We start from the raw sequence: 26,684 nt of genomic DNA on the forward strand, positions 1-26,684 counted from the left end.
ATTAATAATATATAATATATTTAACTAAATTCTTAAATAATTTTTATATTATAGTTTATAATTTTATTAAAAAATATTTTATATATAGCAATATTTTAAAAAATAAATAATTATAAAAATTCTTTTAACATGTTCTTAAGAAAAAATTACACAGAAAGTTCTGTTTAACAATATATAATCATATATAAATCATTTAAAGTTATAATTTTTTTTATCATTTCTAAAATGTTTATCTTTGAAAAAAGATTAAAATATTATATTTTTTATAATTATATTTCAAATTTAATGTTCATTTTAATCAATTTATTTAATTTTCATACAGTTAATTAAAATTTCAGACAATCATGACTTCGGTAAATGATTTTAATGGTTCAATTATCATTGCCGTTTTGTTAGTGTAGATGGTGATTATCGTGATAGGTGTCAGATTTTCTTATCCTTTGTTTTGTTTTTTTTTCCGTGGTCAGATTTTCTTATCTGATTATTTTTCCACCATCTTTTTGTCTTATAATAATTTTATATCTACGTGAAGATAATCGATTTTGGCTTGTCTGTTTGTCTTCGGAAAATTTATACCAGTTTAATAAAAAATATTAAATCATTGATTTTTTATTATTGTCTATTTAATTTAATTTAATATAAAAGTGTACCATATTAAAATTTGTTAGCCATAAGAAAATATTTCTATCTCAATATATGAGTGTTATTATATTTAATTTAGACTAAGAGCTCTCCACTAGTGATAATATCAAAGCCTGTCAAATTTTTAATACAACAATTAAACCGAAATATTTTTATGAAAATCATCCAAAGTATATTTTATTGCATATTAATACAATAAATATAATTTAATAATATTTACAGTGGAGTTTTTTCAAAAAAAAAAAATATTTACAGTGGAGTCAATTTCAAGAGCAAATTATGAATTAAGTGAGTCAAATAATTTATATAGTTATTTAACATTTCAATAAATATTATGAATTTGAATATGCTATCCTCTCTTTATAAACATTTTGATATGCAACAATAAAAAAATAAAAAAAAAAACAGTACAATAATTCAGCATATAACTGTGTATCGAATTTGCATGAATCAACACAACACAACCATAAATAAATATGGTATATTTATATTTTAAATTTATAATTAATTAAATTTAAATAATTTTTTCATGAATAAAAGGTTAATTAAACTTTTTTTTCCCTTAAAGAAAGCTTATGTGGGGTGCAAATATCAGGTGATAGAGTCCAAATAACACCACCCATAATTTTCTCTAGCAAGTAATACACGATTAGATAATAATTTTTTATAACCATATAAAATTTATCATAATTAATGAAGAAAGTCTACCCGCATACATATAGCAGTTATATGGATCCAGAGAAGAATTTCCCCATAGTTGGCGTCATTTATTAATTGGTAGCAGCATAAAGGGGTGGAGGAAGGCGCGGCGTAAGAAGAACATCTACAGGGTTGGATTTGAGGTTGGTCATTCCAGCACTCTCACTCATATCAACTGGTTGGCCTGAAGGAGTTTCAATTTCGAAAGAATGTAACAAAGTAGCAAGTGTAAGGTTCAAAACTTGAAGAGCAAATGAGACTCCAGGACACATTCTTCTTCCACTGCCGAATGGTAGTAGCTCAAAATTCTGGCCCTTAACATCAACATCCTTGTGGGTTGTGAGAAACCTCTCTGGTATAAACTCTGAAGGATTCAACCACATTCGTGAATCTCTATGAATTTTTGAAACATTTACAATAAGGCGTGTACCTGCTGGAATGTGATAGCCTCCTACACTGCAATCTTCTATGGATTCGTGTGGCACCGATAATGGAGCAGCAGGATACAACCTAAACGATTCTTTGATGATGGCTTGAAGGTAAACCAAATCCTTCATGTCTGATTCCTTCACTTGCCTTTCTCTACCGACAAGGGTGTCCAATTCTTGTTGTGCTTTCTTTAGGACATGGCGATTGTTGAGTATTAATGACAAAGTCCAAGTTAGCGTCACCGATGTAGTGTCTGAAGCTGCTAGAATTATAGCCTGCATGAATCAGAGAAACTGTAGCATTCAGAACAAATAAAACATCGATCTTTCACTAATTTAATATGTTCATGTAAATATCTCTATACCAGGCAGGTAGATTTGTTGATAGTATCAACATCTCGGTTAGAAAGCTCTTTTGCGTCTTGCAGGATTGACAATAACATATCCATGAAGTCTTCTCCTCCCCACTTATATACCACGCCCGAAGCTCTCTTCTGCTTGTGTTCGTGCAACCATCCTCCAATTATATTGTCCAGCTCTTTTGCAGTCTTCTTCATCTCCTTCTCATCCCCGCCAAAATCTAGCCACCTTAGGAATGGAAACGCATCTGACACTACAAACTTCCCCATGAGTTTGAAAAAATCTCTCAGTGCTGATCTCCAGTCATCATCACTATCTCTACCTTCATCGCCTTTATTACACTCTACAAATCTCTTCCCTACAACTATCTTGAATACCACATTTAGATTTACTTCGAAAAATCATCTCTTCATCTCCACCAAAAGTTAGTCCGAATCATTTTTGTTCTTGATCCATTGCTGGTATAATCCTTCGATGGCTACTGTAACCTCCGCTGATGTCCCAAAATATGTCCAAGAGGGGGGTGAATTGGACTTTAAAAATAATTTTCGGTTCTTGCTCAAAACCTTTGAAAATTGCAGCTAGGTTCAACTCAATTAACTAATGTGAAATATGAACAATACAGCTCTATTGACAAGTTGATTCAAAGTTAGGCTATATGCAATCAGTATACTGATCTAACAAATTATATCAACATTCAGCAGAGATATCAGTAATCTGGATAAGTTTTTAACACAGCAACCAGAGCAGTATACCAGATATACTAACTGACAGCAGATTAAACAACAAGCAGATTAAATCAGATATCAGCAGATTTAGCAGTAAAAGCAGATTTAGCAGTAAACTGATTTTCTCATATTGCAGCAATATTACCAGCAAATGATATCAACTTTCATATCAGCAAAAGCATATCAATCATAAAGTTAAAATGCATAAATGTAAAGAGCAAGGGTTGAGAAATTGAACACTGAAATTTTTATAGTGGTTCGGCTTCAACTAGCCTACATCCACTCTCTCAAAGATCCCACTTTGAGTCTTCACTTCACTATTCTTCTCTTTTAAAGGCAAGAGACAAAAGCCCTTTACAAATCTTCTCACCAAAGCTTTTACAAGTAGCTTCACACTTCTACCAAGTGTTATCCCAAACACTTTTCACAACCAAGCTTCACTAGGTGCTTGAATGACCTCTCATAAATGATAATAACGTGTTTAAAACTCACTCTCACTCAATATAACAGAATCTATAAAGAAGAGTTGAGTAAATAAGCCAATGATGAGCAATAAAACACTTTGAGCACTTTGAATGAAAGCTTTTATGATTTTGAACAGTAGAGGGACTTTCATTAAGTGCAAAATGGCCAAAGGTAGGTGTATTTATAGCTTTGGAACGTTTTTTACCGTTGGAGAACTCATTTGAACGTTACAGATACGAATTTCAAGAAAATAGCCATTATTTTGTCGTTTTCTGCGATGTTGTGCAGAGTTGAGACAGTTAGCATACTTTAGAAAATAGCAAACCAGTTAGCATACTAAAATAAGTAGCAAACCAGTTAGCATACCGGAAAAAATTTTCTGCATAACTTTCAAAACTATAAAACTTTATACCAAATCATAGTCAAACACTTTTTAGGCCAATAATGATATTTAAAAGAAAAATCTTTTGAGGGATTGAAAATAAGCATCATTGACTTTTACTCCTCAATTCTTTTCACAAGTAATCCTAAAAATAAAACTTAACTTCTATACTATATGTACATTCAATTCTGATTTTCAATGCAGCCTTGGAAGGTAACCTATTCTTCTTTTATCTCCTTTGATTCGTCCTGTGTTATCCTTAGAGTATCATCCTTTCTTCAGAAGCACGAATCCATCATGAAATTCTTGTGACTTTTTCTTTGAGATGCACAGCACTTAAAACAATGTTAGTTTGATTCTAGTTGAGTTTTGGTATCATCAAAATCTATGCTCCTTTGAGCTTGTGGGGTCAACAATCTCCCCCTTTTTGATGATGACAAAACTCAATTGAATCACCCTGTAAATATTAACAAGTGTGTGTATGTATATGAAAGTATATGTGAAAATAACTCCCCCTATGTATGTGCTTATATCAACAATTAATCACAAATAACTCCCCCTTAATAATTTCAATGAAATATTCATAAGCATTTTCTTAAGGAGTCAAGTGTGACTAAAGATACTAACTAAATATGCACAATATGCACACTAATCACAAATTGTATATCATTCACAAGTTATATTAACAATATGCACACCATAAAGTTATATCAACAATATACTATTCACAAACTATATCAACCACAAGTAATCACAAACTATATCAACCACAAGTTATACCATCAAGATTACTCATCCATTACTTTTCTCCCCCTTTTTGTCAGCATCAAAAGAATATGGGAGAAAACATGCATGTCAAAATTCAGTCTAAGAGCAGTAAAGAAAACATTCAAAACAGTAACTGATATAGCAAACTAATTTAAAGTTCAGAAAAACTAAAAGTAGCAAACTGAGTAGTAAATCAAGAGACAGACAGTTAGACAAAATGCAATTAAAATCCAGTTTATCCTTTCAGCCTAGAGCTTCTTCTGATTGGTTTTGGAGCAGCCATCTTCAACTTCTTTGGCTTGACAGGTTTATCACTCAAGGATTGAAGAATTTCGGCAGCCATTTCAGTTCCTAGTGTCAAGGGAATAATAGGGCCAGCTGCTAACTCAGTTGCAGCAGTAGTACCAGATTCTGCTGTCAACTTTTTGCTAGTTTTAGCCTTTTTGCCAGATGGTTTGCCAGATGGTTTGCCAGTTTGCTCTTTCTGCTTACTGCTTTGTTCCTTTGGAGCTGTTTTTCCCTTTCCTTTTCCAGGAGCAGCAGGAGCAGGAGTCTGAGGTTCTGTCTCAGATTCTGAGTCACTCATTTCCTTCCCACTTCCTTCTTTGCTGCCTCCATCACCACTTCCATCATCAGAATCATCTTTTTCAGCTTCATCTTCTTCCTTTTCTTCCTTTTCTTCCTCTTTCTCTTCTTCTTCTTCTGTTTCTTCTTCTTCCTCTTCTTTTGTTGCTTCTTCTTCCTCTTCTGATTCTTCTTCTTCCTCTTCTTGTTCTTCCTCTTCTCCTTTCTCGTCCTCTTTTTCTTTTTCAGTTTGAGGAACCGAACCAGTAGCAGCTTTACTGGTTTCTCCAGCCTCAGTGGTTGAAATACCCAAATGAACTTTGATCTTAAACAATTCTTCCACAATTTTGTACATCAACATCAAAGTGCCATCAACTTTAGAATCAAGAGCATTCATAAGAACGGTTTGAAAACCTCTAAATTTCTGTAGCTCTCCAAGTTCCATTTCAACAAATTCCCTCAAGTTGTTCACTTCCTCCAGAATTCCCTCAACATTAAAAGTACCGCTTGCACTATCTTTGGAACTAGCACCTTGTTCAAATCTAAGTTTTCTGCCATCATCATCTTTTTGCAAACTTGTAATTGGGATCATATTTGTCCTAAGTTTCTCGGTTTCCAAAGGTATCCCAAAGTCTCTAAACAGACCATTAAGAAGATGGGCATAAGGTAGCTTGTAAGGTGGTTTCCATTTCATGATTTGCTTCAGCATAAAATAGGCAAGATTAAATTCAATTTGGTTCACAATATGCCAAATTATGCAGAGATCAAGGGTACTCAAATAGTTTGGACTGCCAGTTCTAGGATTCAACACATAGATGATAAAACTATGAAGAATTTTAATGTGTTGATGAGCATGGGTAATGCTAGTCTTATCCTTTACTTCCCCTTTAAACACTTCAGCCTCAAAATCTCTTTTGTTAAATCCACCAACAGCAAAAACATCTTTGTGAGAACAAATTTTATTCCCACTGTTTGGGATTCCTAGGGCTTTGGCTAATCTAGCAACAGTCACTTCATATACTTTCCCTTTCATTTTCACCTTAAAAGACTCATCTTTGTCAGAATCATCAACCCTTAAATTCTTATAGAATTCTTGAACTAAGTCCACATATACTCCTTCAGTGTCAGAGCACAATTTATCCCATTTTTGATATTCAAATAAGGATTGTAAAGGAACAGAAACTTCAATAAAAGCAGGCCAGTGGATATACCTTGGCTCATGAATGGCCCTCTCCATATGCACAACTGGAGCTTTTGAAGTCTTTTTCTTTTTGGTTCCTTTTTCTTGTACAGGCTCACTGGTTCTTTTCTTGGGTGTTTCTTTTGGTTTTCCAATTACCAGAGGAGCATCTTTTTGTGGAGCAGGAGACGCAGGAACACTTGCGTCAGTGGAGTCCGAAGATGATGAATATGTGGGGATTTTTGCTTTGCCTTTTCCTTTTTCCCGCGCCATAACCAATCCCAGAAGAAAATTAGGCCGAAATGACTGAGTTCACAAATTCAACGATGTGAGCAGCCAATATAATCATTCGAAGCACATCAACATATTTCTAGCACAACTTAGCACAATGTCAAAAAAAAAAAAAGAACAAACAGTAGCAGGTACTCGGGTTTTTGAGAATCCATGGCAATCGATTTATGATTATATACCACATTTTTTACGTAATGCTAATATAAAAAAAATAAACAGAACAAACAAATGAAAGCAGAACAAACAGAACAGTTCCCCAAAAAATCCAACAGCACATTGTGAAATCAAAGCAAACGGGACAGGCTCAAACACAATGTAAAACAAGATTCCATAAAAGTTTTAGATTTTGTACCTGAGATTTGTAGAGACAAAAAGTGCGAATCGATATCAAGCGCAAAAAAAAAAAAAAATCCAACAGCAAATGGTTTCTTTCAACAGATTTAGAGAAATAATAGAAATGAAGAATGTGGGGATTTTCTAACTTGAAACAATCGATTTAATCGATTCACAGCCAATGGGTTTCGGAAATATTTAAGAGCAATGAAGGGAGACGATGGTTTTGGAAGCTTGCGAATGGAATGGGTTTGCAGATGGAGCGAAGACGCGTTCGTTTGGGTTTTGGGAGATGAAGCGACGGAAAGAGAAGTGATTTTGAATTTTAAAACTGAAAAGACTCAACTGTAGACATTAGCAGAGAATGGGTACCGTGTATCAGTGGAGTTGCAGAGAAAAAAATTTATGGTTCCCAAAAAAAATTTGACTCCCGCGCTAATTAATGTATCAAAAGTCCATTTTGCCCTTAAATCACATAAAGATGCAATGCTCTAAATAGAGGGGTATTTAAGTAATATGCTCTTTAAACATGCAGAATAGGCGCTCGAAAAAAAAAATATTTTCGGAGTTTTAGTGCAATCAGACCTGACTTCCAGTTTGCCAACGAAAAGTTAGGAGCAGTGGTAAAGCATTTAGCAAACAAGAAAATTAGCAAACAGATCAGTATGCCACTGTGATCAAATTCTGCAGAATACTGTTCATATCTGATATGACCCAGAATTTTTCAAATTGCACCAGAAATATCAGAATGCATTTTTAACACTACAAATCAACATTTATCACTTCATTTTCATATAGAAACATGAGAATGCATCAAAACTTAATCAAGAGCATCAATCATACCAAGTTCTCTTCTTATTTTGCAGAAAATTTCCTCATTAAGTGGCTTTGTAAAAATATCAGCAAGCTGTTTTTCAGAAGGGACAAATTCAATTTGAATATCACCATTTTGAACATGATCCCTAATAAAATGATGTCTAATTTCAATATGCTTGCTTCTAGAGTGTTGAACAGGATTTTTTGATAGGTTTATAGCACTAGTATTGTCACATCTTATGGGAATGTGATCAAATTTAATTTCAAAGTCTTCAAGTTGTTGTTTCATCCACAAAATCTGTGCAACACAACTTCCAGCTGCAATATATTCAGCTTCCGCAGTAGAAAGTGCAACAGAGGTTTGTTTTTTACTGTGCCATGAAACTAATGCATGACCTAGAAATTGACAAGTTCCAGAAGTGCTTTTTCTGTCCAGTCTACTACCAGCAAAATCTGAATCACTATAACCAATAAGATCAAATGATTCACATTTTGGATACCATAAGCCAATGTTGTGAGTGCCAATGAGGTATTTAAAAATTCTTTTAACAGCTATAAGATGAGATTCTTTTGGACATGATTGAAATCTTGCACATAAACATACACTAAAATGAATATCTGGTCTAGATGCTGTCAAGTAGAGTAAAGAACCAATCATACCTCTATAAAGTTTGTTATCTACCTCTTTACCTTTTTCGTCTTTCTCCAATTTAATTGTTGAGCTCATGGGAGTTCCAATACTTTTCATATCTTCCATTTTGAACTTCTTTAGCATATCCTTTATGTACTTGGACTGATTTATAAAAATTCCATCTCTCATTTGTTTAATTTGCAATCCAAGGAAGAAAGTAAGTTCACCCATCATACTCATTTCAAATTCACTTTTCATCATATTTGAAAATTTTCTACAAAGAGAATGGTTAGTTGCACCAAAAATAATATCATCAACATAGATTTGCACAATAAGCATGTCTTTTCCTAGTTTCTTAATGAAAAGAGTAGTATCCACTTTTCCTCTTTTAAAATCATTTTGAAGCAAAAATTTACTAAGTCTCTCATACCATGCTCTAGGAGCTTGCTTTAATCCATAGAGAGCTTTAGTAAGCTTGTAAACATGATTTGGAAAGTGAGGGTCTTCAAAACCAGGAGGTTGAGCTACATAAACTTCTTCATCAATATATCCATTTAAGAATGCACTTTTAACATCCATTTGATAAAGCATGAAATTCTTAAAACATGCAAATGCACACAACATTCTAATAGCTTCAATTCTAGCAACCGGAGCAAAAGTTTCATCAAAATCAATACCTTCCTCTTGGTTGTATCCATGAGCTACTAGTCTAGCTTTATTTCTAATTACATGCCCTTTTTCATCCATCTTATTCCTAAATACCCATTTAGTTCCAATAACAGAATGCTTTTTAGGTTTAGAAACAAGTGTCCACACTTTATTTCTTTCAAATTGATTTAATTCCTCTTGCATAGCAAAAAGCCAATTTTCATCATTTTGAGCATCATCATATGTTTTGGGTTCAAATTGAGAAACAAAAGCAATATTACCAAAATATCTTCTAAGTTGAGCTCTTGTCATCATTCTTTGTGATGGACTATCAAGAATGTCATCTTTGGAATGATTTCTATGGTACCTCCATTCTTGTGGAATATCTTGATGTTGAGGTTCCTCAATTTGTAGTTCTTCCACATTTGGTTGGGAGTCTTCTTGAATTTCAATATTTGTGGAGCAAGGGAGTTCTTCATCTTTGTCATTTTGATCATCCTCCACTAGTTCTTTTGATTCAAGCTCATCATTATTCTAATTCTTTGAATTTAGAATCTGCTCAATTTCATCATCACAAGAATCTTTCCTTTGCAAGGAAGTGTTAGCATCATCAAAAAGTATATGCATTGATTCTTCCATGGTCAATGTTTTTCTATTGAAAATCCTATATGCTTTGCTATTTGTTGAATAGCCTAGAAATATTCCTTCACAAGATTTAGCATCAAATTTCTTGAGATTGCTGTCTTTGTTATTCAAAATGTAACATTTGCAACCAAAGACATGAAAATATGCAATATTGGGTTTTCTTCCTTTCCATAGTTCATAAGGAGTTTTCTTTATAATAGCTCTAATGGAAACTCTGTTCAAAATATAGCATGCTGTATTTACAATTCACTTGAAATATTTTGGTAAACTGCTTTTCATTCAAAGATTGTTCTTGCCATTTCTTGCAAGGATCTATTTTTCCTTTCAACAACTCCATTTTGTTGTGGAGTTCTAGGAGCTGAAAATGTATGATAAATACCATTTTGAGAGCAGAAATTTTCAAACAAATTATTTTTAAATTCTTTTCCATGATCACTCCTCAAAGATGTAATACAATATCCTTTTTCATTTTGAGTTCTTTTGCAAAAAGCTTCAAATATATCAAAGGTTTCATCTTTATAAGCAAGAAAGAAAGTCCATGTGAATCTTGAAAAATCATCAACAATAACAAATGTATATGCCTTGCCTCCTCGACTTCTAGGTGTGATTGGACCAAAAAGATCAAGATGTAATAATTCCAATGGTCTAGACGTAGTTACAACATCTTTGGATTTAAAAGATGATTTTGTATGCTTACCAAGTGCACAAGCTTTGCATTGAAATTCTTTTTCAAATCTTAGCTTTGGAAGTCCTCTAACAAGGTTCCTTCTAGAGAGTTTAGCAAGTGTACTCATGCTAGCATGTCCTAATTTTCTATGCCATAACCATGCACTATCATCTGAAGTCATAAAGCATGTTTCACAATTTTCTTCAAGACTTGTTAAATCAAGTAGGTAAATATTATCTATTCTAGCACCAGCAAACATAACATTATTTCCATGAATCTCACAATGTGTAAAAGTAAAAATGACTTTAAAACCATTATCACAAAGTTGACTAACACTTAAAAGATTATACTTTAATCCTTGAACTAATGCAACATTCTCAATGCAAGGATTTTTACCAATAGTTCAACATCCAATAATTTTAGCTTTACTTTTATCACCAAATTTGACATAACCTTCTTCTTTTAAAGTAAGAGAGGAAAACTTGCCTTTATTTCCTGTCATGTGCCTAGAGCAGCCACTATCAATGTACCAATATTCTGTTTCCAGCATACTCCTTAGACAGACCTGAAATCAGTTAACTGTTCTTAGGTACCCAAGCAACTTTGGGTCCTTGAGTGTTAGTAACATTAGGTAGGGTTCCTTTAGGCACCCATACTTTCTTTGCCTTAAAGGTTCCTTTCCTAATAGGACAAGCATTAATCATATGACCTTTATGATTACAATAAAAGCATGTAATACTTGGTTGAGAAAAGGATGTAGCTTTAACAAAAAATTGTTTGTATTTTTCATACTTCATAAATCGATCATAACCAATTCTAGATTTTTCATTTGTGGATCTTTGATTCCCAAGAAGTATATCAAGTGTTTCTTTTCCTTTTGTAAATTTAGTTAAATCTCTTGTCAAAGACTCAACTTTTGCCTCAAGAATTCTGTTTTTCTCAAGAAGTTGTTCACACACTTCTTTTGATCTTTGTAGCTCATCATTAACTTCCTTAAATAATTTCATTTGTGATTTGTAAAATTCATTTTCCTTTGAAGCCATACTCAAGGAAATATTTTCTGATTTTAAAGCACTATTTTCATGAACCAAAATTTTGCATTTCTTTTTAAAAGTTCTATATTTATCATATGTTTTCACAAATGCAAGTTCTAATTCATCAACATTAGAAAGTTCAAGATTTACCTCATTTTCACTATCTTCAATGTGTGAGCTTTCACCTTTTTCTTCAATTGCCATCATACAAGTGTTTGCAGCTTCTTTGTCACTTGTTTCATCATTTGATGAAGAGTCACTATCACTCCATGTTGCCGCCATTGCCTTTTTGCTTTTATCCTTTCTAAACTTGTTTTTCTTCTTCAATGTAGGACACTTTGGCTTAATGTGGCCTGGTTTGTTACACTCATAACAAACTATTTCACTTGGATGATTTGGAGTCTTTGGAGCATATTTCTTTGTGAACTTCTTGTATTTGCTTCCACCTTTTCTAAATGCTCTTTTGAATCTTTTGACTATCATAGCCATATCTTCATCATCATCACTTGAAGCACTTGAATCATCACTTGAACTAACTTTAAGAGCAACACTTTTCTTTTTCTCATCTACCTTTTCGGATATGAAGGCTATACCTTTCTTTTTCTTTTGATCACCTTCTTTCTCATCTTTCTTATAGATCATCTCATGTGCAATGAGAGAACCAATTAGCTCATCATAGGTGTATTTTCTGAAATCCTTGGTGTTTTGAATAACAGTAGTCTTTGCTTCCCACGTCTTTGGAAGAGACCTCATAATTTTCTTTACAAGCTCTTGTTCCTCAAATCTCTTTCCAAGAGCTTTAAGTAGATTGACAAGATCTGTAAATCTGGTACTCATCTCAGCAATAGTTTCACCAGGTTTCATCTCAAACAACTCATAATCACGGATGAGGAGGTTTGCCTTTGACTCTTTCACCACATCAGTTCCTTCATATGTGACTTCTAGTTTGTCCCAAATTTCTTTTGCAGTTTGACATCCTGAAATATGATTATACTCATTAATATCAAGAGCACAATGAAGAATGTTAATAGCCTTGGCATTTGTAGAAATTTTCTTCCAATCATTATCATCAAATTCAACTTCAGCTTTAGGAATTTGTACCGTTCCTTCATTGGTTTTATAAGGAATATAAGGACCATCTTTAATTATTCTCCAAGCATCAATGTCAACAGATTGTATAAAGTTTCTCATTCTAGTTTTCCAAAAGGAGTAATTTGTGCCATTAAAAAGTGGTGGTCTAGTGATGGAATAACCTTTAGCTAATGGGGCAGGTATACCAGCTGAGTTTCTAGATGAACTAGCCATGTGTATGGATCACTCTAAGGGGTTTAATCCTCAAGCAAGAGAGACAAGCTCTGATACCAAATTGATGTCCCAAAATATGTCCAAGAGGGGGGTGAATTGGACTTTAAAAACAATTTTCGGTTCTTGCTCAAAACCTTTGAAAATTGCAGCTAGGTTCAACTCAATTAACTAATGTGAAATATGAACAATACAGCTCTATTGACAAGTTGATTCAAAGTTAGGCTATATGCAATCGATAATCTTGATCTAACAAATTATATCAACATTCAGCAGAGATATCGATGTCTGGATAAGTTTTTAACACAAAGAACCAGAGCAAGATACCGGATATACTAACCGGCAGATTAAACAATAAGCAGATTAAATCAGATATCAGCAGATTTAGCAGTAAAAGCAGATTTAGCAGTAAACTGATTTTCTCATATTGCAGCAATATTACCAGCAAATGATATCAACTTTCATATCAGCAAAAGCATATCAATCATAAAGTTAAAATGCATAAATGTTAATAGCAGGGTTGAGAAATTGAACACTGAAATTTTTATAGTGGTTCGGCTTCAACTAGCCTACATCCACTCTCTCAAAGATCCCACTTTGAGTCTTCACTTTACTATTCTTCTCTTTTAAAGGCAAGAGACAAAAGCCCTTTACAAATCTTCTCACCAAAGCTTTTACAAGTAGCTTCACACTTCTACCAAGTGTTATCCCAAACACTTTTCACAACCAAGCTTCACTAGGTGCTTGAATGACCTCTCATAAATGATAATAAGGTGTTTAAAACTCACTCTCACTCAATACAACAGAATCTATAAAGAAGAGTTGAGTAAATAAGCCAATGATGAGCAATAAAACACTTTGAGCACTTTAAATGAAAGCTTTTATGATTTTGAACAGTATAGGGACTTTCATTAAGTGCAAAATGGCCAAAGGTATGTGTATTTATAGCTTTGGAATGTTTTTTACCATTGGAGAACTCATTTGAACGTTACAGATACGAATTTCAAGAAAATAGCCGTTACTTTGTCATTTTCTGCGATGTTGTGCAGAGTTGAGACAGTTAGCATACTTGAGAAAATAGCAAACCAGTTAGCATGCTAAAATAAGTAGCAAACCAGTTAGTATACCAGGAAAACTTTTCTGCATAACTTTCAAAACTATAAAACTTTACACCAAATCATAGTCAAACACTTTTTAGGCCAATAATGATATTTAAAAGAAAAATCTTTTGAGGGATTGAAAATAAGCATCATTGACTTTTACTCCTCAATTCTTTTCACAAGTAATCCTAAAAATAAAACTTAACTTCTATATTATATGTACCTTCAATTCTGATTTTCAATGCAGCCTTGGAAGGTAATATTTTCTTCTTTTATCTCCTTTGATTCGTCCTCTGTTATCCTTAGAGTATCATCCTTTCTTCAGAAGCACGAATCCATCATGAAATCCTTGTGACTTTTTCTTTGAGATGCACAGCACTTAAAACAATGTTAGTTTGATTCTAATTGAGTTTTGATATTATCAAAATCTATGCTCCTTTGAGCTTGTGGGGTCAACATCCGCCTTTCGCACATGTTTGAGCTTCTCTAGCCGATGATTTGAGAGAACCTCAAGGGTTAAAAACTTGCGAATTTGGAGCCAGTATTCTCCATATGGGCTGGTGCCAAACATGTAATAATTATAGCCCAATATTTCCATGGCCAGAGCTTTAGGACGATTGGCAAAAGCTTTGTCGTTCGTTGTAAGGCAATCCCTTGCCAACTCCCAACTATTTACTACCAAAGCGCGATGCACACCAAGCTTGATAGTGAAAATTGGTCCCATCTGGTCAGCCAAGTTTCCGAGGATTATGTGAGGTTGCTGTGACTCAGCTAAGAGATGGAGGTGGCCAATAACAGGCCATCCACCGGCGGCTTCTGGTGGTAGTCTCTGCTTATTGGATGCTTTTCTTGATATCCAAAACAAATAGATGAGCGGTGTTATGAGGGATAGTATGATGACCATGGCACTGGCTGAGAATGAAAAAAGGGACTCCATTGTTGATTTCTAATTTTAGGTGGTGAGTGTTACTGCTTAAACCCCATAAAAGACCATTTATCTATGAGATTCTGCAAGATATTGTTGGGACCCAATTAACCGTCCCTCTATTATTTTGTCATCGTTTTATGATAAAATAATCTACATGACAAACAAATAATAAATAAATATTTATGCATAATAATTTTTAAAAATTATAATTACTTGGTAACTTTTTTTTAAAAAAAAATTATAATTATATATTATTTTAATATACTGATACGGTATCACAGTTTTATCATTCTCAAATTATTTTTTTATATTTTTATTTTAATAATATATTTAATTTTTATTTTTTATATTTTATATTTTTAAAATCATATTAAAATTTTGTTAATGTTAAAATTTTTAATTAACTACATTAAATGTAATTTAAATTTATATTAAAATTTTAAATAATTATATAATAAAATTAAAATTAACGATAATTGATTTAGATCTAGGTTTTTAGTCATTAACAGATCTAGATTTTAAGTCCTTAACTATAAATGAATTAAAGTGAGATTTGGAATTCCCTTAGTTTATATTAAATTATCTTGAATGCCATTCTTATCTACAACCAGAGATCTGTTGGATTTTACTTGTCTTTCAGATCTTTATTTTTTGTTATAGGCAAATTTCAGCTGACTAAAAAGGTCTATATTTGTACCATTTAGTGCTGCAACAAATTGGTGACACCATAGAATATGGCTTCATTGGAAATTCAAGGAGGATTAAAAAAAAATATTACAAGAAAGAAACCAATGAGTAATGAGTAAAATATGATCCTAAAATTATTAGTTAATTAATTTATAATTATTTCTTAAAAAAAACCACTCTATAATTCAAAGTAACAGAGGTTTTTCAAAAAAAAAAATTATTGGAGGATGAACTATTTTTTTTTTATTTGCTTTTTTATGTTTATTTCTCCGTTTGTTCACTTAGCATTTAGGAGTTCTGAAGGACTTAGATGCTATGTGGTAATAATTTTTTAAGTAATATTTAATATTTTGACTTTAGTTAAAATATTATCTTTCTTATTTATACTGTTTGGTGGTATAATATTTATACTAATATTTAGAAGTTGAGAGAGTGGTTTAGAAAAGTTATTCTCCTAATTTTTAGAAGTTGATGGAGCATTTAAACTAGAATTAACAAGATGATACCATTATTTTTATATTTAATAATTAATTTAATAGCTATTTGTACTGAATAATTCTAATTTAAATAACTATATAAATAACTAATCACTGATAACTAATATCTAACTGTTAATGACTACTAAAATAGTGTCATGATAATTTTTTTTAGATTATTTTAAAATAAATTAAATTATCTCTTACATAAAAAAAAAAACCTTCAAAGTAATTTAGAAATTAGAGATATAAAACGAAAAAAAAAAAAACTCTTCTATATAAAAAAATAAATAATCAAATGATAAAAAGACCATAAAATAAAATCATCTAAAATGAATTGAATTTCTAAGGTAAGGGCCGTCCGTCTTTTTTTCCTGAAAAAGTTGTTTTATTTTTTCAAAATGTTTGTATTATATTTTCCAATCAAGCAAAACATGTGATGTTGTCACATGATAAGTCCAAAGATCAGATAAAAAAAAGACCAAACAGGCAGCTATATGTCAATTTTCACTATGAGCGATTTTGACTTTTAGGGAATAAGATACCAAAAGGTGAGGGCTAATTATTAGGTGCACCCGGTGCACTAAAAGATAGTGCTCCCTCTCTCATAGAAAGTGGATCCTTACTATTATATAGAAAGTGAGTCCCACATGATTGTGAGAGAAAGTGAGTCCCACATGATTGTGAGAGAAGGTGTATGTGCACCGGGTGCACCTAATAATTCCTCAAAGGTGAGATGCGGACCAAAACGCACTCAAAATGCCCATCCATAATCAGAAATAGGAAGAGAATACGACAAGGTGAACAGACTCACACTAATTATCAACTTAATATTACGTTGTCTCCAATTCATACAAGCAAGCCTAACCTTCCACTTTCGTCTTTGGATATTGATATCTCACCGATCATCTTGGACCGAATGTTTGTGGGTTTTTCCTCCTCCACAGACCAACTAGATGTTCTAGGTTGGAGCTTTCAATTTGATGAGCAAGCTCAAGAGCTTTATCTATCTCGCATTCCATCTTTACCTAGTAAAAAGATAACCAGAAAGGGAAAAGTAGCATTGGTAGTTGGATTATCCATAACAGGAGTGACTTTGGTGGCGATAATAGTCACTTTCGTCTTTATATGGAATAAAAAGAAGGCCAAGTTCACACAGATAGTTGAAGACTGAGAGGTGGATTTTGGATGTCATAGGTTCTCATACGAGCAGCTCTATGTCGCCACCAATGGTTTTTGTGAGAGGGAGATTCTTGGAAAAGGAGGATTTGGATAGTTCTATAAAAGGGTGTTGCCTATGTCAAATGCCCTTGTGGCTGTGAAGAGAATTTCTCGCAATTGCAAACAAGGAATCAGAGAATCTATTGCGGAAATTGGCACAACTTGGTCGGTTGCAACATCACAATTTGGTCCCAGCTCTCAGTTATTGTCGAAGCAAAGGTGAGCTTCTTTTGGCTTATGATCATATGCCTAAAGGCAGTCTTGACAAATTCCTGTTTAATAAGCTAGAGGATATTCTTAATTGGAATCAAAGATTTAAAATCATTAAAGACATAACTTCAGCGCTTACTTACCTGCATGAAGAAAACGAAATAGTTATATTTCATAGAGATATTAAGGCCAGCAATGTGTTATTAGATGGTGAATTAAATGGAAAATTGGGTGATTATGGGCTTGCAAGATGTAGCAAGCATGCACATGATGCTCATATAGTCGGCACTTTGGGCTACAATGCACCAGAGCTTGCTAGAAGCGGCAAGGCAACTACGAGCACTGATGTTTATGCATTTGGGGTATTTTGCTTGGAAGTTGCTTGCGGTAGAAGGCCAGTAGAGCCGCACGCATCACCAGAAGAGATGATTATGGTAAATTGGGTATATGAATGTTTGAGAGAAGGGAAGATCTTGAGTACTACAGATCCCAAACTCGACAAAAATTTCAATGCAGAGGAGGTTGAACTAGTTTTGAAACTTGGACTAATTTGCTCACATAATCTTGCAGAAATTGGGCCAAAGATGTCGCAAGTTCTAAAATACTTGAAAGGCGATGCTTTTCTCCCTGAGAATTTTGATAATCGTATTCAAGAACAAGAGTACAGGGGAGAGTCTGATAGTCATGCCATTTTACATGGTTCTATACCATCCCTAAGAATCACCAAATCACTAATTTCAGTGGGACGATTGATTATGCTAATACAGAAAGAACAAGCTTGCTATCATGAAATGCTTTTAAGAAGTGCTCATAGTTTTCATGAGTCAGAGATTTGAGTTCATCATTTGAACTATATTTGCTGCCATGTGTGGTCAACCAAGTAGACATAAAAAATTACTCTCTATATGTGTGTATGTGCAAGCTTATTTATTTCAAAAAAATGCTAGTAGCGTGCTACTTGGTATGAGAAGCTCAAAAGATCGTAGTTTATTTTCAATTTGTTGCAAAGCCTCCATGGTTTTGGTATTTTTTAAAGCCACTCCTCGGTTCGCTTTCTTTTTTAATCAATTTTAACTTTGGAATTTAGCAGTAATTTATTTGCAAATTTTACAGGAATATTTTGAGGAAATATATATCACAGGGTCGGTAGAACAAAATGCTGTTGCTGTACACCTTTTTATTTTGTTCCCTAATTTCTATAAAGCCAGGAAGGCAATGACCTTTATTTTCTGCAAATACATACAAGCAAGATGAAAAGGGAAGAGTAAGTGAGAAAATAAAATTGAAAAAAAAAAGAGAGAGAGAAATTCAGCGGCCCCCTGAAAGAAGGGACTCTGCTACAGAAGATGAATGCGAGAATGCCATGTTCATGGAAGAAGGATAGGACATGGCGTAATCGCTAAAACCTTCAGGGTGTGCAAATGTTAGGCCACTCGCAGAGAGGCCAAGCGATGACAATTCTGGAAGAGGAATATCCCGATCTAAGAACTGCAGAACTTGGCGCATGCTTGGTCTAACTTCAGGCACTGAATGTGAACACAACAAACCAAGTTTTAACACCAATTCCACTTCTTCTGGTATATAATCTGGGCCCAAATTTTGATCTCTGGCCTCAATAATTTCACCTTTGACCCAGAAGGAGAACACCCAATCAAGCAAGATTGCATCCTCTGCTTGTTCTCTTCGCTCTATTGGCCTTCTACCACAAGCAACCTCAAGTAAAAAGGTACCAAAGGCATACACATCAGTCTTTGTTGTGGCCTTTCCAGTTCGAGTGTGTTCAGGTGCAAGATAACCAAGAGTACCAACAACATGGGTAGTTTGAGGATCTGTTCCATGGTCATATAATCTAGCAAGGCCAAAATCTCCCAATCTACCTTTTAATTCACCATCTAGCAAGACATTGCTAGCCTTGACATCTCTGTGAATCACAACTTGTTCCCATTCTTCATGCAGATAAAACAGCCCTGAAGCTACACCTTTTATGACTCTAAATCTTTGGCTCCAATTCAGGGTAACCCTTGGTTGATCATACAGGTACTTGTCCAGACTTCCATTGAGCATGTAATCATAGACCAAAAGTAGTTCTCCTTTGCGCCGGCAATAGCCCAAGAGCGTTACTAGGTTCCGGTGACGAAGCCGACCAATACTAACAATTTCTGCTACAAAAACCTTCATTCCTTGTCTTGTTTCATGGGACACCTTTTTTACTGCAATCTCAATCTTGGAGGATGGCAACACTCCTCTATAAACCCTACCAAATCCACCACTACCCAATAGTTCCTTGTCCCTAAATCCTTTAGTGGCGATGTACAAATCCTTGTATTTGAATCTGTGAGGCCCATAGTCACGCTCCCAATCTTCAAACACTTCTGCAAACTTCCTTTTCCTTCTTATGAAATAAACTAAACCTGAGATTACTATGAAAACCACACTTACAGAAATTGTGGGCACCCCAATGGTTAGAAATTTTGATCTCTCCTTAGGTCCAATTCGTGGAAGCTTAGGAAGTTGAGCAAGATCTAGCGCTTGAGCTTGGCCATTCATATTATAGCTCCAACCCAATACATAGTGAGATGTTAGGACAGAGCCTGTGGATGATGAGAAACCAACGTACATGGTATCTAGCAAGTATGGTGACAGATCAAGAGCTACAGACAAAAGTGGAATACTGGGTTTACCCATATTAATCGCAGCTAAAGTGATATTAAGTTGCTTCTGCGTACCATCATATTCCACCCAAATTTGCATTGGTTGGCTGCTAGCAAGGGTCAAGTTTGCGAGCCTACCGCTGGAATTAGTATGATATCCTGCTGGGGCAGATTCCTCAGACGTTAACCCATTAATATCTATTCCAACATGATTATCATTGATATCATCGAATTCGCTGCTATAGATGGTGTCAAGCTCCACTGCAAAAACATGGTTGGTATCATTACCATTGTTGGTCTTATTAAACAGCCCAAGGTACTGGCTGGGAAGAGATCCACGGAGCCCTTTTGTTGGTGCAATCACAAAGGCAATCCCATGACCACTAATACTCGCAATTTCAGGTACAATAGCAAAGACAAAGGTAGTAGAAAAGGTGAAAACAGAGCCATTTGTGTTCTTGAAAGTTATTGGGTTCGGAAAAAAGGCGTGACCCTTTTCCTGCTTTGTGTCATTGGTGAGCCTCAGAAGGCCACTAGAGGTGATCTCAGCTATACCATCAACGCTTAGATTGGCGGATCGAAAGCCATTGTAGCGGAAACTGAGATCTTGGGAAGCTGCTAAGCAAACTAAGAGGCACACCAAAAGGACTGCTTTGAATAACATGGCTTGCGCTTGCCTAGACCAATTTTTCTTCATCTCGACTTTTTTTTAACTTTCTTTGGCTGCTTGCATCTGAGATCACGCAGCTCCATCCATCCCTGTCCCACATGAAACAATTTATGAGATCCTGAGCATGAAATTCTGGAAAGGAAGCAAGCAGCCAAAGAGGGTAAAGTAGTCAAATTTTGCGAGCTAATCATGTTAGGCAGGAGGACACTGGATTAATTTAATGACGCCTTGCTCCTCGGTTCAGCTATTCTGTCAACTTTTGTGGGACCCTTGGGCCAAGCGCAAACCGTGTAGTTTCTTGGATAATGGGCGGTACCATTCTGAGGTAAGATCCCTTAAATGTAGGACCACTCACCATGTTATTTATAAATTATATTATTAATATTATGTTATTTTAAGATAGTGCTAAATAAATTTGTTAATTATAATATATATATATATATATATATAATTGATTTTTACGGAAATTTAAAATTTATATAAAAAAATTCAAACAAAAAAATTTAAAATATTAATTAAATAATATCCTTTATACTATATTTTTATTACAAAATTTATAAATTTTTTTAAAAAATATTTACACATTATAATATCAGTCTTACTTCAATTATTATTATTATTATTATTATTATTATTATTATAAACAAATAATCAATAATAACTGAATTTTAAACAAAAATTACACCAAAAGTTGGATAACTAAAATATATAAATAATTTTTAAATTCTAATATTTAGTATTTTTTATATTCAATTTCAACATTTTATTTTAATGATCATACATCAATTCTATACAATTATATTTTTATTTTACTTTTTTTTAAATAAAAGATATAAATAATTATTATATTCATAATAAAAAATAAAATATTAAATTTAACCTTTTAATACAATGATTTTAAATTCGTCTGTGCTTTTGCCTTGTAGGAAAACAACATTAAAATGGATATTTGCTTCTGCCAAATTAAAGCATAATGAACTCCCTTGGAAGCTAACATCGTGTGGTGAGGAAATCCCTTGGAAACTTAGACTATAATCTATGGTGAAGTGTACAAAGAAATTTCAAAGGATTAGGAACTTTGTCTATTTATATTTGCGTTATGGAGATACCAAAATATTTAGAAGTTAATTGGTCAAGCTTTATCAATATCCATCTGAAAATTGGCTAATTATTGTGTATACTAACAACACTATGAAATATTGTCTCCTTAAATATAAAAAAAAAAAAAAAATTCTTAATTTTAAAAAAATAATACTATATTTAAAAAAAAATGGTACTTATAAATTGAATTCACCTAATAATCTCTCTCAAAACTTACGCGCACTTAGTTCATCTCAAGATTTACCAATGGAACAAGACGGAACTCCAACTAACAATCCAACGATTGTACAATTATGGAGCTACGGTTTGTTGTGTCGTTTGCTTTGCTTGCGCCATTATAAGGTCATGCAAATTAAGAATGGAGAAAGGAAGGGCTGGCAAGGGGAGCCTTGGACCCAAACATTAGCTAGTAATTTTTCTTTTTTTATTAGTTAGTTTCTCAAAATTTTTATTGATTCCTCTAAAAATTTATATAAAAAAAAATCTTTAATAACTAATTGGCCCTCAAATTTTCAATTATTATAATTTATTTTATTTGAATTGAAGTATTAAAAATGCTTAAATATTATTGAATAAGTATAAAAGTTCAATTAAAAATTAATTATTTAAATTTTTATTTTTATAAATTAAAATATCATCCGTAGCTATTATTCCAAAATTAATATAATTCAATTTAATAATTTTCTATCATATTATTTCAAATTAGAAGGAATTTTTTCAATTTATATTTTTTGCTCTTTCTCTCTTTCTATGGTACAATATATTTTCTTTTTCTTTCTTATTCCTTTCATTTAACTTTCTATCCTTTATATCATTCAAATTAAAAGAATTATTTTATTTATACATTTACGAGTATTTTTTTTGTCAAAGATATATCTACGTCAAAACCAATAATCTCTAACTTTTATATAAATTTTGAATAACTTAATTGTATATTTATTTTTGGCTTAATATATTTATTTGGTTGTTTTATTAATTTTTTTATATTTTTTTAATTTTAATGATTATTATTTTTTAATCTTATATTATTATATTATATAGGTTAGGTATTAAGGATTTATATTTGGAGGGTTGTCGAATCCATCAGAAATTAAATTAACTGAAACCACCAAATATGAAATATTTTCTGCAGTAAGTGGTAAATCCAGGTTGAACCCTAGAGACTGAATTATTGAATTTTCTTGCAGTTGTGTAAAGGAAACAAAGATTGCGGGGTGTTTTGTAACACAAAATTAGAAGAAATCAGAAATTCAAGAACTAAATATTAAAATCTCAATCTAAACAAACTTCAGTCCAAGATAATTCGCATTCTAATGCATTGATTTGATCATAGAAAAAAGAAATACAATTATCTCTTATTGAATACGTAATGTAGATATACCAAACAGCGAGGTAAACCCCTGACTTCCCTATACTCATCAATTCGAGCCCAACACTCTTATTGACTCTAATTATTAACTGAGTTGGTATTAAGCAATCCTCATCAAATTAATAACTACTTTAAGAAAAGGAAGTAGTTAAGCTGAACAATAATTTATGAAGCATAAATCATTTAATCCACCCTATTGTTTCTTTAGGTTATTATCGAAAACTGGGATCATAACCAATAAAACCTAATTACTACTCATGTTCAATCTTACACAATAATTACGGATTATGAAGATGAACTAGCAATTGATCTCATCAAACAATTAACTAATATGCCTTTTTAGCAAATCATTCAATAGATCAAAGACAAAGAAATCAGAAAATAATAGATATTCAAAAAGACATAAATTAAATTAAGAACCTGATCTCACAAATCCAGCAAAAGAACTTGAATTCCTTGAAGTGAATTAAAAACTTAGCCACTCATGTTCATGGCTTATAGAAAAATAAAGGAAAAAATAAAAAAGAATTATAAAAGACGAATGGAGAGGTTGCTAAATCGTCGGATCTGAAGGTGTGGAGGCGTTCGAAAATTCGTTCCTTGAGTTGGCTGCTGCCTCTCTATTTATAATAAATGGTCTACGATTAGGTTTTTAGAGTCTCTATAAAAAACTGCTGATACATGCATTTTACATAGTCATTTAAGTTTAATTTCTTAGCCATTTTATTTGATTGTTAGTCACTTTTAGCTAATTTTATTAGTTATTTAGATAGTTTTTCATGATTGTCAATTTTTAGATTAATTTATAATTTTACTTTATTTTGTAGGAAAAATAGTGTTTTTAAGGGACTAAAAAAAGAAATTATGCCAGTGAGGAGTGATTTCTACAGTCAAAGATATCAAAAACAAGTTTGAAAGTTGAAGTATGCAGTGGCCAAATTGCACATAACTTGCCGCATAAGTTGTGCAGTTCTGCACAGGGAGAAAAAGCAATTTTTCTATTCCTGTCGAAATCTGTATAAGTCCTTGTATGGCTTATGCAAACTTACTCCTTGCTTATGCAGCTTCACACAGAGGGCCCAGAAACCTGTCGAAAACTGCATAAGGGACTGCATAACTTATGCAGTCCACTTATGCAGTTTTATAAAGGCTTCATAATGAGCTGGCAGAAGATTCTCTCATGAAAACTACGCCTCAAACACACCATTTCAGGGCTACTTGTCAGAAAAAGATATAAATAGGCCCTTATCTCATTTTAGAAAGGTAAGAGGAGACATAAAAGGGAGCAGCAGCAGGGGAAGAGTCAGAAAATAGAGAGCAAAATGTCACCTCTCCATTTCTAGACCAGATTTGGAGTTTTCTTTCCTTCTTCCCTATTACTTACCTTTCTTGTATTGGGTTTATTAGTTCTTAGCTTAGATTTAAGATTTATTTCCATATTAACTCAGAATTTCTCATAAATATTATGGATAGTGAGTAGTTTTCATTAGATTCTGGAGTTGGGATGTAATATTTGAGATATATTGTGGATTTTGATTGGGTAATCCATATTTTGTGGTTTTAATGAGTTTTATTCATTTATTGTGTGCTCAATGACATGCTTAGTATAGGATCCCATTAAGTGTTGTTCTTAATCTATGGTTGAAGCACCGAAAGGAGAAAACCTTGTGATAGATAATCAAGAAATTGGACTTAATTAACTTAGATCTAGAAATAAACTAAGTATTAAGAGGATTTACAGATTAATTAAGGAACTTAATGGGTTTTGATTAATTTTAACTTCACGAAAGTAGGATTAGATTGATTAAAGCACTCTTTGTCTCACTCAAAAGGGTATTCAAAGGATTTAAGAATTAATCTCCTAAAAACCCGTAAGTTCCATAAGATTGGATAACCAATTTAAAAATCCCAAAATAGCTTGAATATGAACTCCCGAACTCCGGAATTGCCTTTTTTATCATTGTTAATTTCTAATTGAATTTAATCACTTGCCATTTTAAATCTTGCCATATTTCAATTTGCTTATTTTAATTTGACGCAAATTTAGTTAAATCATTACATTGTTGAATACATTATTAATTTTACACATATAGATTTCACACTTCAATATTTATCAATTTATTGCTTTAATTTCAAAAATAATTCAAATTAGTCAATTTTCATATCAAAAATTTGATCATTAACACAACTTCTCATAGGAACGATATCTTTTCTATATTACTTGTACGACCCGTGCACTTGCGGTTGGGCCACATCAAGTTTTTGGCGCCGTTGCCAGAGAGTTGTTTGTTTAAAATTGAATTCTTGATTATTTTAGTTGTTTATAGTTTTATCTTTGTTATCTTTTCATTTTGTGTTTGTTTGTTCTTTTTTAGGTACTCTTAATCTTTTATGAGAAGAGCTAGAAGCACAAGTGACACATCCTTATTGTTTAATCCTAAAATTGAGAAATTTTGTAGAGCCAACAAGAAAGAAACCAGAAAAAGGAAAGAAGCCTTGAGAGAAACTGAAATTGAAGCAGACATGGCTGATGAGAGAATTAGAATTGGTGGTGGTAATGCTGAAAATGATAGAAACAATGAACATGTAGCTCATGGTGAAGAAGTTGTAAATGCTAATGTGCCTAGGGGAAGTATGATGGATCATGCATTTCCTCGTTTTGATGACTTGAGAGAGAGTATAGTAAGACCAAGAATTGATGCAAATAGCTACAAGATGGATTTTGGGGTTCTTCAAATGATTCAAAATTCCCAATTTGGGGGACATCCTTTTGAAAATCCACACACACATCTAAAGAAGTTTGCTATGATTTGTGATATGCAAAAACAACCTGGAGTATCTAATGATGCAGCAAGATTGAAGCTATTCTCATTCTCTTTGAAGGATAGAGCATTGGATTAGCTTGATTCTTTACCTCACAACTCCATTACAAATTAGGAGCAACTCACTGATGCATTTCTTGCACAATATTTTCCACCTAAAAGAACTCAAGAATTGAGGAATCAAATGACAGCTTTCAGACCAAGAGAAGATGAAACTCTCTATAAATCATGGATGAGATGGAAGGAATTAGAGAGACAATGTCAACATCATGCCATTCCAAAATGGATGGTAAATCAGAATTTTTACACCAATGTTACTCCTGCAATTAGAGGGATTATGAAGGAGCGAAAGCATGAAAAACACAAGTTTATACCATTGAATTCAAAATTTTCACTTAGGGTCACATGCATCATGCAAGATTTATTTTTATCTATTTGATTTCAATGATAAACAGCATATTAAAACTCTTTTAATATGTTTATGGATCTTTATTTGCCATTTAAGATTTTAGAATTAATCAGATTAATTTTAGAACCCTAGATTAAATCAAGAACAAATACACTAACCTCTTGATGCACTGCAGCATATTTGTGCCTTTGGGATACGTCTTTAGGACACTAGATGTTGTCCCTCTAGCTTGTCCACACTAAGATTACCTATGACAGCCCTTGAACAGCTTCTAAAGCTTTTTCTATTAATTAGAAAATCAAGTTTTGCCTTTTAAGAGATATCAAATGTAAATAGGACACTAGAAACGATTTCTAGTATTTTTAATTCAAGAGATTGTTTACTAATCTCTTGGAATAGATGAGAGATGAAGAAGAAGAGAGAATGGGAGCCTCAAGGGTAGCGGCACAAAGGAGGC

At 33.0% G+C, this 26,684-nt stretch overlaps 2 protein-coding genes, 1 non-coding gene and 1 pseudogene across 3 annotated transcripts; 1 reads left to right on the forward strand and 3 right to left on the reverse strand.

The window, feature by feature from the left end:
* Nucleotides 1-1,291: 1,291 nt before the first annotated feature.
* On the reverse strand, nt 1,292-2,617 carry LOC131178698 (flavonoid-6-hydroxylase-like). The gene is made up of 2 exons (XM_058144094.1): nt 2,135-2,617; nt 1,292-2,045 (listed from the first exon to the last, which is right to left on the reverse strand). Exons 1-2 carry the CDS (start codon nt 2,396-2,398, stop codon nt 1,413-1,415), a joined length of 897 nt encoding a protein of 298 aa, XP_058000077.1. The 5' UTR covers nt 2,399-2,617; the 3' UTR covers nt 1,292-1,412.
* A 13,893-nt stretch (nt 2,618-16,510) lies between these two features.
* LOC110646283 (putative L-type lectin-domain containing receptor kinase V.2) lies at nt 16,511-18,240 on the forward strand (annotated as a pseudogene).
* Nucleotides 18,241-18,352: 112 nt separating this feature from the next.
* Nucleotides 18,353-20,734, reverse strand: LOC110646279 (L-type lectin-domain containing receptor kinase IV.1-like). Its single transcript, XM_021799677.2, has one exon. The coding sequence runs from the start codon at nt 20,551-20,553 to the stop codon at nt 18,514-18,516; it is 2,040 nt and encodes a 679-aa protein (XP_021655369.2). The 5' UTR covers nt 20,554-20,734; the 3' UTR covers nt 18,353-18,513.
* Nucleotides 20,735-25,987: 5,253 nt separating this feature from the next.
* Nucleotides 25,988-26,094, reverse strand: LOC131178983 (small nucleolar RNA R71). Its single transcript, XR_009147990.1, has one exon. It is a non-coding gene; the product is annotated as a small nucleolar RNA R71 (small nucleolar RNA).
* Nucleotides 26,095-26,684: the final 590 nt, after the last annotated feature.

Source organism: Hevea brasiliensis, chromosome 3 (genome assembly GCF_030052815.1).
Source record: "Hevea brasiliensis isolate MT/VB/25A 57/8 chromosome 3, ASM3005281v1, whole genome shotgun sequence".
Lineage (NCBI taxonomy): Eukaryota > Viridiplantae > Streptophyta > Magnoliopsida > Malpighiales > Euphorbiaceae > Hevea > Hevea brasiliensis.

Coding starts and splice junctions, on each gene's coding strand:
- LOC110646279 (XM_021799677.2), bottom strand. CDS start 20,553: ATGAAGAAAAATTGGTCTAGGCAAGCGCAAGCCATGTTATTCAAAGCA.
- LOC131178698 (XM_058144094.1), bottom strand. CDS start 2,398: ATGGGGAAGTTTGTAGTGTCAGATGCGTTTCCATTCCTAAGGTGGCTA. Junction 2,046..2,134: donor TCAACAAATCTACCTGCCTG/GTATAGAGATAT, acceptor TGATTCATGCAG/GCTATAATTCTAGCAGCTTC.